Source organism: Macrobrachium nipponense, chromosome 1 (assembly GCF_015104395.2).
Source record: "Macrobrachium nipponense isolate FS-2020 chromosome 1, ASM1510439v2, whole genome shotgun sequence".
NCBI classification, from domain to species: domain Eukaryota; kingdom Metazoa; phylum Arthropoda; class Malacostraca; order Decapoda; family Palaemonidae; genus Macrobrachium; species Macrobrachium nipponense.
In genome coordinates this window covers 192,521,741-192,537,320 of record NC_087200.1, presented here as the reverse complement: position 1 = coordinate 192,537,320, position 15,580 = coordinate 192,521,741, and the positions used below count along the sequence as shown (strand labels likewise).

General features: G+C 50.1%; 1 protein-coding gene across 1 annotated transcript in view; it reads right to left on the bottom strand.

Annotated features, from left to right (window-relative positions):
- LOC135219956 (U4/U6.U5 tri-snRNP-associated protein 1-like) overlaps window positions 1-15,580 on the bottom strand; it is a 63,829-nt gene that overhangs the window by 35,558 nt on the left and 12,691 nt on the right. The window contains exon 2 of the mRNA XM_064257201.1: window positions 550-677. Coding sequence (XP_064113271.1) covers window positions 550-677 — 128 coding nt within the window. The remainder of the gene's footprint in view (window positions 1-549; window positions 678-15,580) is intronic.

The window sequence follows — 15,580 nt, the reverse complement described above, 5'->3', positions numbered from 1 at the left end:
GGCTGAGTGGAACTAGAGGAATTTATTTCTGGTGATATAAATTCATTTCTTGATATAATGTGGTTTGGATCCCACAATAAGCTGTAGGTCCCATTGCTAGGTAACCAATTGGTTCCTAGCTACGTAAAAATATCTAATCCTTTGGGCCAGCCCAAGGAGAGCTGTTGATCAGCTCAATGGTCAGGTAAAACTAAGATATACTTTTCTATCAAGAATTAATGGCCATATTCCAGCCTACACTGAAAGTGATTCGTAATGTAAAGGACCAAGGGTTTGTATATTGTGTACGAACAAACCATGAATTTGTGAATTCCATGTTACTGGTCATTTTTTACCTGTCTATGTCCCTTTCACTTAAATTCATTACAGGTATACTACAAGATTCACTTAAATTTTATTACAGGTATACAAGATTCACTTATATTTTATTACAGGTATACAAGATTCACTTAAATTTTATTACAGGTATACAAGATACTTGAATATATAATGATTTCTCACACAAAAAAAAACAAATAACCATGTGCATTCATTAATTTGATTTCTTACTTGGGTCATCTTTTATTTGGAGCAGCTCTTCTACTTCTGAAAGACTATCCTCACTGAGACTGGGACTACGTGAGCGAGATCTGTCTTCCCTTTTCTTACTTCTCTGCTTTTTATGTTTGTGATGGTGCCTGGAATTTATGAAATCCATTAAATAAAAACGAAACTGAAAGAAGCAACGATGCTTGAATATAGAATTAGAAACATCAATGTATCTTTAATAAAAACTTAAATACTGCCATGTGTGTGACTGCAGTGTTTGACATAAGGTTCTGATACAAGGTGGATGGAGACAATCACCAATTACATGGGGGTAAATCTCAACATTTCTAGCAATGAAGAGTAACAACATGAAAAGAAAGAATTATATCACAAGGCTGAGCCTTCAAACATAAATCACCATTTTTTAAAGTAAATTGTATTTTTCCTAACGATACAGGTACTTTTCATAAGGAATTACTCTCAGCGTAGGCTGGAATTCGGTCGTTAAAGAATAACAAACAGATAGTTAGGCAGTACCTGCTTGTCCGATAGTCGGGAGTCCTGCATGACTGGACGTAAACATTCCACTTTGCTGTATGCCCAAGAACAGATTGAGGTGTGGCATGAGGTGGGCCTACAGGACTTCAGGTTTGTATAATTAGGAAAAATACAATTTACTTTAAAAAACTGTGATTTGTTCCTACACTTAATACAAACCCTCGGTCCTTTACATAAGGAAGACTCACTTATTGGTAGGAGGAATCTGAGTCATGTGAACAGACTGGTGTTCGCCCAACCAAGGTTCCTGTCCTGGTCATAAGAGCAAGGGGGGGAACCTGGCCTCTGTCCAATTGAAAGGAGTATGAGAACTGCAAGACCAATGGCTAGACCTCTGGACCCCAATTCATAAGAGGGAGGCAAGCGAAGCCTCTTATGAATAGTACGCTTTCCTGATCACCTCATGAAGCCAAAAAGAGATAGTGTTCTTAGACACATCCTTCTTGGTCACCCCAGTGCTAACGAAGAGGCATCGACAATCAGGCCAGAGATGCCAAGTTCTCTTCAGATAGTGCCGTAGCACTCTAACGGGACAAAGTAGCATCTCATCTGGGTTATTACCACAAAAGTCCTCCAGGGAGGGGATCGTAAAGGATTCGAATCCATCGTCAGGAACCAAAGGATTCTGAGTCTTCCCTACGAAATCCAGGACAAAATCAAGCGTAAGAGATCCCCATCCCCTTGAATGTCCCCATCCCCTTGAATGTTTAACATTATAAGAGAGACCATGAAGCTCACCTACTCTCTTTGCCGATCCCAGGGCCAGCAAAAGGACGGTCTTGAGGGTCAGATCCCTGTCTGACGACTCTCGGAGTGGCTTGTAAGGTTCAAGAGTCAAGCTCCTTAAGACAAGAATCACATCGCACTCAGGAGGCCTGAGTTCCCTGGGTGGGCAAGACCTCTCGAAGCTCCTCATAAGAGATATCTCCATTGAGGAGGAAATATCCACTACTCACAGTTTCAGGACCAGGGTCAAGGTGGACCATAGCCCTTGACTACAGAGACAGAGAGGAGCTTCTCTCGACAAAGAAAGACTAGGAAATCCACAATCTGTTGAAGAGTGGCTCTGAGCAGAGAGACTCCCCGTCCATGACACCAACCACAGAAGACAGACCACTTTCCCAGGTACACTGCTGCTGAAGACTGTCTGAGGTACCCTGCCATCTCTGTTGCTGCTTGGTGAGAAAATCCTCTTGCTCGCAAGAGATGGTGGATAACCGCCAGCTGTGAAGACAAAGGGATTGTACTACTGAGATGTACTTTTCTATGTGCAGCTGACACAGAAGGTTATGCTACGGGGGAAATCTCTCGTGGTGCCTTGCAGAGAAAAGCAAACAGATCGGGATACCATAACGGGGGAAAGGCATAAATTTTGAGGTTGTCCCATGAATGTTGGAACGCATCCTCTGCAGCTGCCCATGGGTCTGGCATCACGGAGAAGAAAACCAGAAGTTTTCTGTTGTGCCGGGTGGCGAACAGATCCACTACTGGACGCCCTCATGGGTTGAAGAACCTTTCTGCCACGTCTGGGTGTAGAGACCATTCTGTCTCAATCACCTAATTCTGGTGGCTGAGCATGTCTGCCACTACATTCCTCTTGCCTAGAATGTATCTGGCTGACAGCTGTACCAAGTGCACTGCAGCCCACTTGTGCACCTGCACTGTCAACTGATGCAACGGGAGAGATATTAGGCCCCCCTGTCTGTTGACATGCCACTATAATGTGGTGTTGTCGCTCATCGACGCCACAGAGTGTTCCATCACCCAATCCCGGAACTTGGAGGGCTAAGAAAGCCCCCATGAGTTCCAGAATGTTGATATGAAGGTGCTTGTCATGTCAATTCCACACTCCTGCAGTCAGCAACTCCTCCAGGTGTGCATGCACCCCAACCCTCATTTGATGACTCTGAGAACAGGAGCATGTCCGGAGGGGAGTGTGCAACTCCACTCCTAGTAAGAGGTTCCTGTCGTCTAGCCACCAGGCAAACTCCTCCCTCACTTCTCCTGTTAAGAGGGATGAGTAAGGATTGAGGATCCCAAGCCTGTGACCAACACTCATTTAGTCTCCATTGAAGAGACCACAGGTGAAGTCGCCCATGAGGAACTAACTAGCTTCTCTGGTGATGACAGGCGATTGATCACTACCTGCCAAAGCCAAGCTGGCTGTTCCTGTCAAGACAGAAACAGCTGAGCTGCTTACCTGAACTTGCTGATTCTCGAGTCTGCAGGGAAGACTCATGCTGCTACAATATCTATCAGCATGTCCAGGTGCTTTATCCTCTTCTTGGGAATGAGGTCCGACTTCTCGAAATTTATCATGATCCCTAGCTCGCAACAAAAATCGAGAAGTCGATCCCTGTCTTGTAGCAACTGCGAGAGCTTGCTCACCAGGACTAGCCAGTCGTTGAGATACCTCACGAGACGTATCCCGACTGAGTGGGCCCAAGCAACACCAAGGTGAAAACCCGTGAACACCTGAGGGGCGGTCAAAAGTCTGAAGCAAAGTGCCCTGAATTGGGACACCGTCCCCTCAAGGATAAAGCGAAGGTTCTTCCTGGAGGACTGATGGATGGGTATCTGAAAATATGCATCCTTCAGGTCCACCGAAAGCATGAAGTCATTCTCCCTAATAGAAGCAAGTATGGAACGTGCCATCTCCATTGTGAACCGAGTCTGGTGAATGAATCTCCAGCCCCCGTAGCCTTCTCCACTTGGAAAAGTCGGTTTTAGAACCCTGGTGACGGATCTCATAAGACTTCCACAGCTCCCTTGCTCAGCATTGATAGCACTTTTTCCTTGAGTGCCAGATCCTTGGCAGAACCAGGGATGTAAGTTCGAAGTTGGACCAGGTTGTCGGTGAGGGGTGGCCTTGACTCGAAGGGAAGGAGATATCCCTCCCGAAGGACATCTACCACCCAGGTCTTGGGTCCATAGTGCTGCCTTGTTGCCCAATGGCTTGCCAGGCACCCACCCACCGATGGCAACAGCTGAGGGGGAACACCATCCCTAGCGTTTCCCTCTCTTCTTCTTTAGCTTACCTCCCTTCCAGCGAGAGAACAGGGGTTGAAAGGAGGGCTATTGCTCCCCTTTTGGAGCAAAGAAAGAAGGCTGGGTCTTTCCTCGCACCCCCTTCAAAGGAGGAGTCTTCTAGGGGGCGGAGGAAGAGCTAGCTTGGCTCAAGGGCCTAACTGCAGTTGCACGAGACGGCCCAGATGCCTTAGCAACTGCCTGGTGGACAAGACGATCGCTATCTTCAGCTCTGCGCTTGTCTACCACAGCATCCACCATCTCTCCAGGGAAGGGAGAGGAGGAACCCAACAATAGTCCATTCCTTAGACCCAATGCCGACTCTGGGCCCACAGACCTGGCTATACGAGTTAGGACAGTGTCCCTCCTCCTGAGAAGCAGGTTGGCCCACAGGTTTGCCGTCCAGAAGAAGCAGCAACTTTGCATACTGTGAGGGATCACAGATCCAGCCAGGAGACAGCCTGGAAAGCTGCCATAGCGGTAGCTTCCAAGGCCGTTGCCTCATGTAGTTGCTTCTTTCTTGGGTTTAGGTTGGAAAGAAGTCCTAGGAATCCTAGCAGATTGGGCCAACATATCCTGCGTGGCCTTCGCTGAAAGGGCACTCGAGATGTCCTGGATAATCTTCTTCGGGAAAAGTTGGGGTGAGAGTTGAGCATACAACAGAGAGGCCCTCTGTGCAATGCGAAAACTGCTTTAGTCAGAAAGAGCAGTACACTGCCCTCTTCTTGATAACTCCAGCTCCGAAAAGAGAAGCTACCTTGCCAGAGCCATCTCTCACTGCCTTGTCCATACAAGACAGGACAGAACGTAAATCTTCGGGTGAAAGGGACTCCTGGGCTTGCGTCTCCTTTGCTAACACTTCCAGGGACCAGTCAAGGAAGTTAAATACTTCGAGGGGACCCGGAACATTCCTTCAGAAGGTGGTCCAACTCACTCATTCCCCACGTCGTCTTTTTGCTGAATTAAGAGCCGAGCGAACGAGCGGAATACCACCAACGAAGAGAAGTCCGAGTCCAAGGATGAGGAAGAACCAGGACCCAAAGGCTCCCCTGACTCGTACCAAAAGCCCATCGTTTCCCGTCAACTTGGAAGGCGGGAAAGAAAAAACGGTCTTTCCTTTTTCCTCCTTGGAGACCAACCAATCACCAAAACCTTTAAAGGGCCTTCTTCATCGAGACGGTAGGCTTCATCTTGACGTACGAATTAGTTTTGTAGTCTTCGCCGTCGAAACAAAGAAGCCGGTGAAGGAGGAGCAACAGCAAAAAGTGAATCTCCAAATTCTTGCAAAAAGAGGTCTGTAAGCCTCTTGTATTGAAGAGACCAAAGAATCCTTGATAACTCTTCATCCGTATCCTCTTGATCCTCTTCGGAAGAATGACGCTTCAAAGAGCAGCTGCCTGGGGAGGAGAGCTCTTTCTAGAGAGCGCCTCTAGAAGAGGCGCGCTTGTCATATCCTAAGGCCGTGCCCAGGGGGGGAAAGCCTGCCAGGAGAAGAGCGGTGCCAGACTCTTGGCGGCCTGCCACGGGGAGAAATGCTCTCCGCGAAGAGCGCCTACCAGACGGGTAGACGCCTACGAGGCTCTGTGTGCCTGTCCAGAAGAGAGCGGCAATCTGGGAAGGCGCCTGCTCGGTGATCGGAGCCTACTGGTTTCTTGGCGCCTACTAGGCTCTGGGCGCCTACTCGCTTCTCAGCGTCTGCCAAGAGGAGAGATTGTCTCTGGCGAAAAGCGAACTTCAGGCGAAATGCGCCTACCAGGCGCTTGCCTGTCCAAGGGAGAGCGGCTTCCTGGCGAAGAGCGCCTGCTTGGAGAGGTGCACTTACCAAACTCCTGGTATTTACTAGAATCCTGGCGCCTGTCAGGCTCTTGACGCCCCTGCCAGGGGTAGAACGGATCCTTGGCAAAGAGCGCCTGCTAGAAGAAACGTTCGTCCTGTTCCTTTTGTCTAACTCTGGACGAACGGCTACCAGGAGAAGAGCGCCTGCTTGGCGCGAGAAGTTTCCCAGGCTCTTGTCGCCTGCTCAGGGGTGAGAAGCGCCTACTCGGAGAGAAGTCCCTATTGTGTTCTTGATCAAAAGAAGCGCGGCTGCGAGGCTCTTGATACCTTCCTGCAGGAGGCGAGAAATCCATGCGGTCCTTCTTAGACTTCTTCACCGGGAGCGAGACGTCCTTCCGACGGTGAGAACTCCCTGCCAAGGAGTCAGCCAGAGCTGAGATCTGCGCCTGCAGACCTGCCAGGATGCGCGCCGGCGATCTCTCGAACGCTTCAACTGGAGATGAGGGTCGAGGGAGGAGGAGAAAGAGGGTTTCTGGTGATTCTCTGGATCTCTTGGTTTCCTAACCTCCGTCTCTTCCTGTAAAGTGATTCAGGGCTGGAGGGAAGAAAGGGCGCAAAGTGCCATCCAGGCTCTCTTGAGAGGGCGCAAGACCTCCGAGGCGCTCCATCCGTGCTTAGGAGAGGGCGAAGATGACGAAGAGAAGCACTGGCGCAACACTTCTTTCTTGGCTCGATCCAAGGCAGCCTGGGAACGTGCAACAGGATCTGCCGAGGGGACGTCTGACCGGTGGGGGTTCTCCCTAACCTTCCTGCGGCTGTTGACTTTCCTCCTCCACTGGGTCTGGGAGTCTGGAAGAGGTCTAGGCCTGGAAGCGTTAGTGAGCCGGTCAGACGCACCCTCCACTGCACTAGGGGCACTGCCACAATTCACTGGCACTATCACTCTTACCTTCTAGAGAGATTTTGCTCTCCATACTCCGAATCGTGGCTCCATGGAGGCCACCTCCGAATGTGAATCTTCAGGTTCGATGCTGGGAGCAGGGGCTGAAACTGGAGAAGGTACTAATTCTACAGCAGGGTTCTCTACATCAAGTTCGCTAATACGCGATCTACTAGAGCTCCTAGAAGAAGCTTTACGGACCCTATCTTTCTCTAACTTCCTTAAATAGGAAGAAAGAGACTTCCATCCATCTTCATCCAACCCTTTTTCATTTCACTCCTTACACGGGTTATTCATTACCTCTACAACCCATACATACATTGTTGTGAGGATCTACCGATGCTTTAGGTAGCCTTACTTAGATTCACTCACAGAGCACACTCGAAAAATCGGTAGATTTTTTTAAGATCAGAATCAGCCATTACAAGAAAAATAAACCAGAGAAAAATCCAAACCATCAATCCAAAATAGCGTATGCCAAGCCAACGGACAAAGGGTACTTCACCAAAAAGTCAATCCAAATAATCCTGGCAACGAGAAATAAATCCAACTATCGTGAGGACTTAACAACAGGTGTTGTCAAGCCGGGCGACAGAGAAAATCTGACAAGAAAGTGGGATTGGTTCTTACACCCGCCACCCAGCGGCGGGTAAGGTAGATCACCTGACCTACCTGTCACGTGTGCCGCGAGTTTTGAATTCTGTCGTGACGTCAGAGACGTAAGCTAAGTATATATATCTGACAGGAAAGTTCATGTACAAAACTGGAAAACTCATGGGAGGTTGCAGGCAGCCTCGAGTTGCAGTTCAATTAGAATACTTTTCGTCTAGGTCACGATCCGTAGAGTAAACTAGGATGTGCGCCTACACCTCGGACAATTCAACTGCTTAGCAGAATCATGTCGCGAGGATAATATACGTAGTATATTTGTAGGATTCTGAACAACGATCTCCATCCTAAATTCTTTTCCTTCCAAGAAAAGAGAATATGGGTTGGAGATCGATCGCCTTCGATCTCTCTAATGAAGAGAGTGAAGGAGAAGTCTTCCCCGAGGGAAAGCTTCAATGGTGAACAGAATACCGAAGACGAAGTTCAAGCCAAACTGGATGTTCCCGTCCATTCTTCTCTATTCCAGGATTGGTCGCCTACTGTGAGATATCTTCCTTCAGCGGCAGTCTTCTTCCAACGCTAAGAAAACTAGGAATTCGAGCATTAGCGAGGTTCCCAATTATCGTGGTAACAATAAATCGGGAACGGGGCAGGATTCCTCTCAACAAGCGGGGTTACGTCAGGTAGGACCCGAAGGTCCCCCTTGGTAGCGCAGTCTGCAACGTGGGATCTTACAGAGAAGTCTCTGTAGGATCCCCACTTTTTTTTGTTTCCCTCGTAACCATAAAGGAGAGAGGAAATAGAGGAGGAATTGGATTCTCGCTCACCCTTCCCAGCACACTAGCAGTTGAAGAAGAAGAGTAGGAGCAGCAGCCATCAACCGCGGCGATGGCTTCCCGCTTCCCCCCCCCCCCCCCCCCAGGAGGGTTACGAACTCTTACTGTAGGGTAAGCGTCCGCGTGCCTGCCGCCGCTGTGAACTTCGTCTGGGGTGGGGCTGATCGAAACCTGACAGGAGGGAGCCGATACTGTCCTCTTATTCCAGTCCTCGTTGCGGTCGAAACCTCTCAGGAGGACCGAAAAAAAGGGGGGGGGCTTGTTCAATCGGCTAGACCTGAACAAGCCATCTCGTCCGAAGACGAGGGATCTTGCCTGGTCCAGAAACCGAGTCGATAAGCTGCGAACGCGGCAAAACCGCCGTCAGTCTGGTTTCCCTTCTTCAGGCTCTAGAACAATTGAGCCGTGACACGGGCTCTGCTGGTTGGGAGCGGCGTAACTTCCCGAGGTCGTTGTGCTAACGAAATCGGCACAATGACCTGGTAAAAAAATCGTCTGGATCTAGGAAAGTCACCAGCATCTTGCGGAGTAGGACTCAAGCCCCTCGAACAAGAGCATATTCGAAGAGAACCTCTCACTTCAGGAGGGGGAACCGCGACAGACCCCTCTCGATCTCCTCCTGCCATTTGCGCGTACGTCCTGGTCGGTCCGAAGATCGTGCCTGGTACGTACGCGTCATGACGGGATCGTGCAGGGCGCGCCCCTCACGATCTCCCGCTGTGGCCTCAATCTTCCCGATGTAAAACCGAGGAAGTTTGAAGGCACGGAGAGGAAGAACCCGAAGCTCCCCTTTAGTCTTGTTGGTAGAACCAGCAGGCTATGGGGGCTGCAGGCGATCATCAACCTGCAGGCCTAGTCAAGCGGCTTTCCCTGGGGAAAACGGCTGGACCAGAGAACAGCGGCCCTGATCTCGTGTGTCAGAAGAGCTGCTGCTAGTCTCCCTATCCGCCCGATCCCTGCGGGACAACGGTCAGAAGACCTGCAAGATCACTGCGGTGAGACCGGTGTGTGTTCTCGCGGCGCGTCGAACCGCTGGTACCAGCCGAGGCCGGCACCAACCAATCGGGGAAGGTCCCCTTCCCAGCCTCAGCCTGTGGCCGGTCATGGGACCGTCTTGTCTACCCGGGTTACCACTGGTCGCTGCGATAGCGGCCGCTAGCCTGGCGAGAGTCACCAGCCTTCTGCTCCGTGCCGCAGTTCTGGCGCCGAGCGAACTTTGGTGCGAGCACTTTGGCTGCACGGTAATCTATGGGAGAGTGTACACACGGGATCTCTCGCGAACGAGATGGCCGAGCCGGATCCTGGCTTTAGCGGCAACGCCACTAATACCAGGCGAGGGAAGAACCCGGTCTCCTCTGGTCCCCGCCTTCCTCTTCCGTGCGGAGGGGAGGCGGGCCCTGCTCCCGAAGGCATGAGGAGGACCAGCGAAGGACCCCCCCCGTACCCACCGGGGTGGGACAGGGCCCTTAGAAGTTCCCGAAGGAGCCTTCTTAGGGGGGAACCAGTCGCGGCCCATCGAGCCGATGGCACCAGCCGAAGTCTGGTGCCAATGGCCGGGGAAAATCTCTTCACTGCCTGAACTCGTGGCCGGTCAGAGACCGTCACGTCCACCCTGGGTACCGGCAGGCCGCTCTCGTCGAGAGCGGCTGCTGGCCTGGCGAGAGTCACCTGAGCGGCTCTCACCAGCCTTCTGTTCCGTGCCGCGGTCCTGGTGCCGAGCGAACTCTGGCACCAAAACCTTGGCGCACGGTCTCCCGAGGAAGAGCGTACACTCGGGATCTCTCGCGAACAAGAGGCCGAGCCGGATCCTGGTAAACACCAGGCGAGGAAAAAACCGGTCGAAACCGGTGCTCCTCTGGTCCCTGTCTTCCTCCTCCTTGCGGAAGGAGGCGGGCCCCGCTCCCGAAGGAGCAGGAGGACCAGCAGAAGGACCCCCGTCCCACCGAGGTGAGACGGGCCCTGAAGAAGTTCCCGAAGGAGACTTCTTAGTCGAAGGGAAGAGGTTGGTGGCAGCAGACGACGAAGAAGATTACGAAGACGACAGCTTCCTCCTCTACTTCTCCTTCGTCAGCTCACGCAGGATAGTCGTCAGGTCCTGCCATCTAGGCCAGAGTCGGGGCTATTGCCAAAGGCAACACGGCCCAACTGCACCTGTCCGGAAGGGCCCAGCATGGACAGGGGCAGGAGCAGCAGGAGCGACAGGTACAGCAACCATCTCAGGAGTGGCAGGAACATCGGCAGACACAGCAAAGGCAGCCAGGCCAGCAGCAGTAACCAGATCAGCGGCAGGTACGGCCAGTGCAGCCATCATCATTTCGGTAGTATTGGCAGCCAGCGGGAACCTGGGTACTGGCAGCCGGTCCCAGGGGCGAGCTATTGGAAAACAGCGGAAGTCTGGGGCAGGCAACACGAAGAACCCAGGCGGCGGCGGCGGCAGCATACCCGCCCTCGGTACGGCGCGGCGAGGCGGCCCTAGTACAGTGGCAGACGGCGTCACCACACAGCATGGGGTAGTGTAGACCAGGCGGGGGAGCAGCATAAGCGGCCGTGGAGCTCATGGAATTGGAGACCGCTCTATGGGTCACCGCCCCAGACCTCGCTAGACGCTGCAGCAAGTTAGTGGATGCTAGGCACGACCCTGCAGCCCCAGTGGCCCACACTTGTCCAAGGTCGTCTCCCACGGATGTAGCACCTGCAGTAGCACAGACAGATTAGTAAGAGGGGTTCCCTCACACAAGGGGGGGAGACATGCCCCACCCGAACACACAAGAAGACCCCAAATACAAAAATACAACGGGGCACCGAGCACCCTCCTCCACGCTCAACAGATCGTGGAGGAGAAAGACCCAGAAACCCCCCCCCCACTCCCCAAAGGGGAAGGAAGACGATGAGGGAGCTGAGCTGGGGGTAGGAAAGAAGACGAAGAATCGGATACCAAGGGAGTCGCCGGAGAGCTTTCCGACGACTTCCTGGCAACCTTCGCTTCCCCTACCCCCGCACAGCAGTGAAAAATAATACGAAAATGAAACAGAATACTGCACTTGCGATTCACTTCATAGAACATAAAAGAGAAGATCAATTCACGGGTAAGAGCGGAACCTTGATCCATAATAATTTGATGAAATCATAATAAATGAAAATGAAAAGGAATACTGTACTTGCGATTCCACTTTCACACAAAATGAAAGGGGAAGGATCAATTCCTGGGTAAGAGGGGAAACTGACCAATCCAATTAATATGATGCTATCATAAAATATATGAAAATGAACAAAAAGAATTAACTGCCACTTGCGATTTTCACTTTCACCAACAAAATAAAAGGGGAAGGATCAATTCCCGGGTAGGAGCGGAAATTGATCCAAAATGAAATTTTCATTATTAAAATGAAGTATTATTGTATACTTACCGAACAATTATAGAGCCGTGATTTCCACGAGCGGCAGGATACTAAATTCAAATTTAGCGCGTCGGCGTCGCCAACACTGGTGGTGATGACGTCATCTCCCTCCACTCGCGGGAGAACCAGGTACAACTGCCCAGGTGAATCCAATTCTTTCTGCCCGTCCGTCCACCTAAGGGGAGGAGGGGTGGGTTATAATCATAATTGTTCGGTAAGTATACAATAAAACTTCATTTTAATAATGAAAATTTTTTCATTTTTTATTGTAGTGTCTTACCGAACAATTATAGAGCTGATTACACATTTATGGGAAGGTGGGAGATTCAGTGGACCACTAGTATTTTTAAATGGTTATTTATTGCAATACCAGTAAACACTCAAGGTGTCTGTTGTACCTTACCTTGTAAGAGAGCTACAGCAGACTGTTACTGCCTCTGGTCGGTGCTCTTCTACTATTGTAGAGGAATTGGAATTTGACCAAAGTTAGCCTCTACAGGAGTGGAATCCTTCCGTAGTTCAAGCGAGTCAAGGCTGACTGACGGAGGGATAGTAACAACAAAGATTGCCCTTGCCCTGGGCTCAGACCAGAAATTCAATCATACAAACATTTGTCACCAACCACCAGATTTAAAAACATATATACCCAACCATTGTCAAATCTGACCTAACAGACTGGTGAGTATCCCAGGTACTCAGTACCCCCAGCTTCCCTTGAACTCGACAACCTATTCAAAGGTTGGGAAAAGTTAGCATAGAGGTGACGACCCCTGTTGCCGTTTCCCCCAACACATGCCAGAAACCGCCACGGACCTAACGTTTTACCCAAATCAATCCGCTCGAAAACCGTTTCTATCTCTTTGAGGATAATGACTCGCAAAAACCGAATTCGATCTCCAGAACGTGCTCTGAAGAATCGAAGCTAAAGATAAATTCTTTCTGAATGCTAAAGAAGTTGCCACTGCTCTAACCTCGTGAGCTTTAACTCTCAGAACGGAAAGGAAGATTGTCGTTCTCGGACTGCGAGTGAGCTTCCCTGATAAGCTCTCTAATAAAGAACGATATAGCATTCTTAGAAAGAGGACGAGAGGGATTTTGAACCGAGGTCCAGAGCTTAGAAGATTGTCCTCTAATACCCTTCGTGGCAAACAGATACTGCTTAATAGCCCTGACTGGACATAAGAGCCTTTCTTTCTCCTCATGTCCAACCAAATCAGATAAGTTCCTTACCACAAAACTCCTCGGCCAAGGATTAGAAGGATTCTCATTTTTGGCTAGAAAGGTCAAAGATACCGAAAAATACAGCATTGCCTTGAGAGAAACCGACTCTTTTGTCTATAGCGTGCAATTCGCTGACACGCTTAGCCGAAGCTAGTGCAATAAGAAAGAGTGCCTTCTTAGTCAAGTTCCTGAGTGAAGCCGACTTCAAAGGCTCAAACGGTGGCCCCATGAGGAACTTTAAGCACCACATCTAAGTTCCAAGCCACTGTATCTTGCGGGAGCTTAGTGGGTTTCGAAAGACCTAATGAGGTCCGACAGATCTGAATTGGAGGAAATATCCAAACCTCGATGTCGAAAAAACCGAAGAGAGCATGGCTCTATATCCTCTGATCGTCGAAGGAGCCAGTTTCTTAGAGTTCCTAAGAAATAGAAGAAAATCTGCTATTTCTGTTAAAGAGGTCGCAGAAGTAGAGACTTTAGCACTTCTACACCACTCTCAAGAAGATTCTCCACTTCCCTTGATAGAGTTTGTTAGAAGACTCTCTCCTACAACGAGCGATAGCTTCTGCAGCTCTTCTTGAAAATCCTTTCGCTCTGACAAGATTCCGGACAGTCTGAACCCTGTCAGAGCTAGAGCGGACAAGTTTTGGTGGAACCTCTTGAAGTGAGGTTGTTTGAGAAGCCACTTCTCTGGAGGAAGAAGTCTGGGGAAGTCTACTAACAACTGGAGAAGGTCCGGGAACCACTCTTTCCTGGGCCAAAAGGGAGCGATTAACGTTAGCGTTACATTGCTGTGCGACATGAAACTTGTTCAGCACCTGTCTTATTAGACCGAACGGAGGGAATGCATAAGCTTCCAGACCCGACCAATCCAACAGCATGCGTCCACCGACCAAGCTAGAGGATCTGGGACTGGCGAACAAAAGAGAGGAAGACGGTTGTTCCTTGATGTCGCGAACAGGTCTATTGACGGTCGTCCCCAAAGGCGCCAAAGTTTCTGACAAATCTTGTTGTCCAAAGTCTACTCCAGAGGTAACACTTGCTGTTGACGACTTAACTCGTCCGCCAGGACGTTCATCTTTCCCGGAACAAATCTCGGGACTAGCTGAACCTTTGCTTTGTTTGACCACAGTAGGAGATCTTGGCTACTTCGTACAGAGAGAAAGACTGAGTCCCCCCCTGTTTCCGCACGTACGAGAGAGCCGTGGAGTTGTCGGAATGCACTGCCACTACTCGACCTTTTCTAATAAGCTCCGAAACTGTCTGAGCCCTAAGAAAATTGCTAACAGTTCTTTTTTACATTTATGTGGAAAACTTCTTCTCCTTCTCCGACCAAGCTCCTGAAGTCCGTTGATTTCCCAGTAGGGCTCCCCAACCTGTGTCCGATGCGTCGGAAAAGAACTGTAGTTCGGGAGGATGGGTCGTAAATCTAACCCTTCTTCCAAACCTTGCTCGAGAGAGCCACCACCTTAGGTCCTCTTTTATTTGATCTGTGGGACAGGAAAGGTAATCGAGTCTGGTTGGGTCTTCCTGCACCAAGAGGCTCTCAGGAAAAACTGCAGAGGTCCTCATGTGTCAAGTCTCCAACGTGACCCAAATTTCTCCACTGACGTCAAATTGCCCAGGAGCCTCATCCACTGATGGCAGAAACTTACCTTTTTGTCCAAGAACTCCTGAACTGTCTCCAGACAGCTTGAACCCTCTTCGGGGACAGAAAAAGCCCGAAAAACTTGAGCATTCAGAATCATCCCCAAATAAAGGATGCTCTGAGATGGAACCAACTGGGACTTCTGTTTGTTGACCAGAAATTCCTAACTTTCTGGCAAGATCCAGAGTGTTCCAAGGTCTTCATGCACGACTCTCTGATTCCGACCGGAGAAGCCAATCGTCCAGATAGAGGGAGATTATTACTCCTAATATGTGCAGCCAGCTTCCTATCGGGGATAGAACCCTGGTGAAAACTTGAGGAGCGGTCGCTAGTCCGAAGCAAAGCGCCCGAAACTGAAACACCTTGCCTTCGAACATGAACCTCAGGTACTTCCGAGATTCGCGATGTATCGGAATGTGAAAATAAGCGTCTTGCATTCCGGAGAATGACCTCCAAATCCCCCCTGTCTGATGACTCCAAACCACCAGTGGTCTCCATATGAAATTTTGTTTTCTGGACATGCAAGTTCAGGGCGCTCACATCCAAAACCGGCCTCCAGCCCCCTGATGACTTGGGAACTCAAAAAAGGCGATTGTAAAAGCCTGGAGGTAAAATCCCCTTCTATCTGTTCTATCGCTTCTTTGAGAACAAGCGCTTCCACTTCTGCGGCTAGCGCCAGAAATTTGTCTGAGCCCGGAGAGTATGCCTGGAATGGAATTGGCACAGGTGAGAGCGAGGGAGGTGAAACGAGAGGAATACGATAGCCGAACTTGAGTACTTGCACTAACCAGGCTTCTGCTCCTCTGTTTTCCCCATTCCTTCTCCCAAAACAGCGCCAGCCTGGCTCCCACCACTGGTTCATGAACGAACCGAGCTTTCATTTGGAAGGTTTGTTAACCTTGGCCGAGGCCTTAGACTGAGGTCGCAAATTCGACTTCGGCCGAAAGAAGCGCTTGGGTTTTCTCCCTCGAAAAGGCGCTTGGGCCAGAGGAGAAACCGAAGGAACAGTCTCCACAGGAGCTTTAGGTCTCTTAGTAGA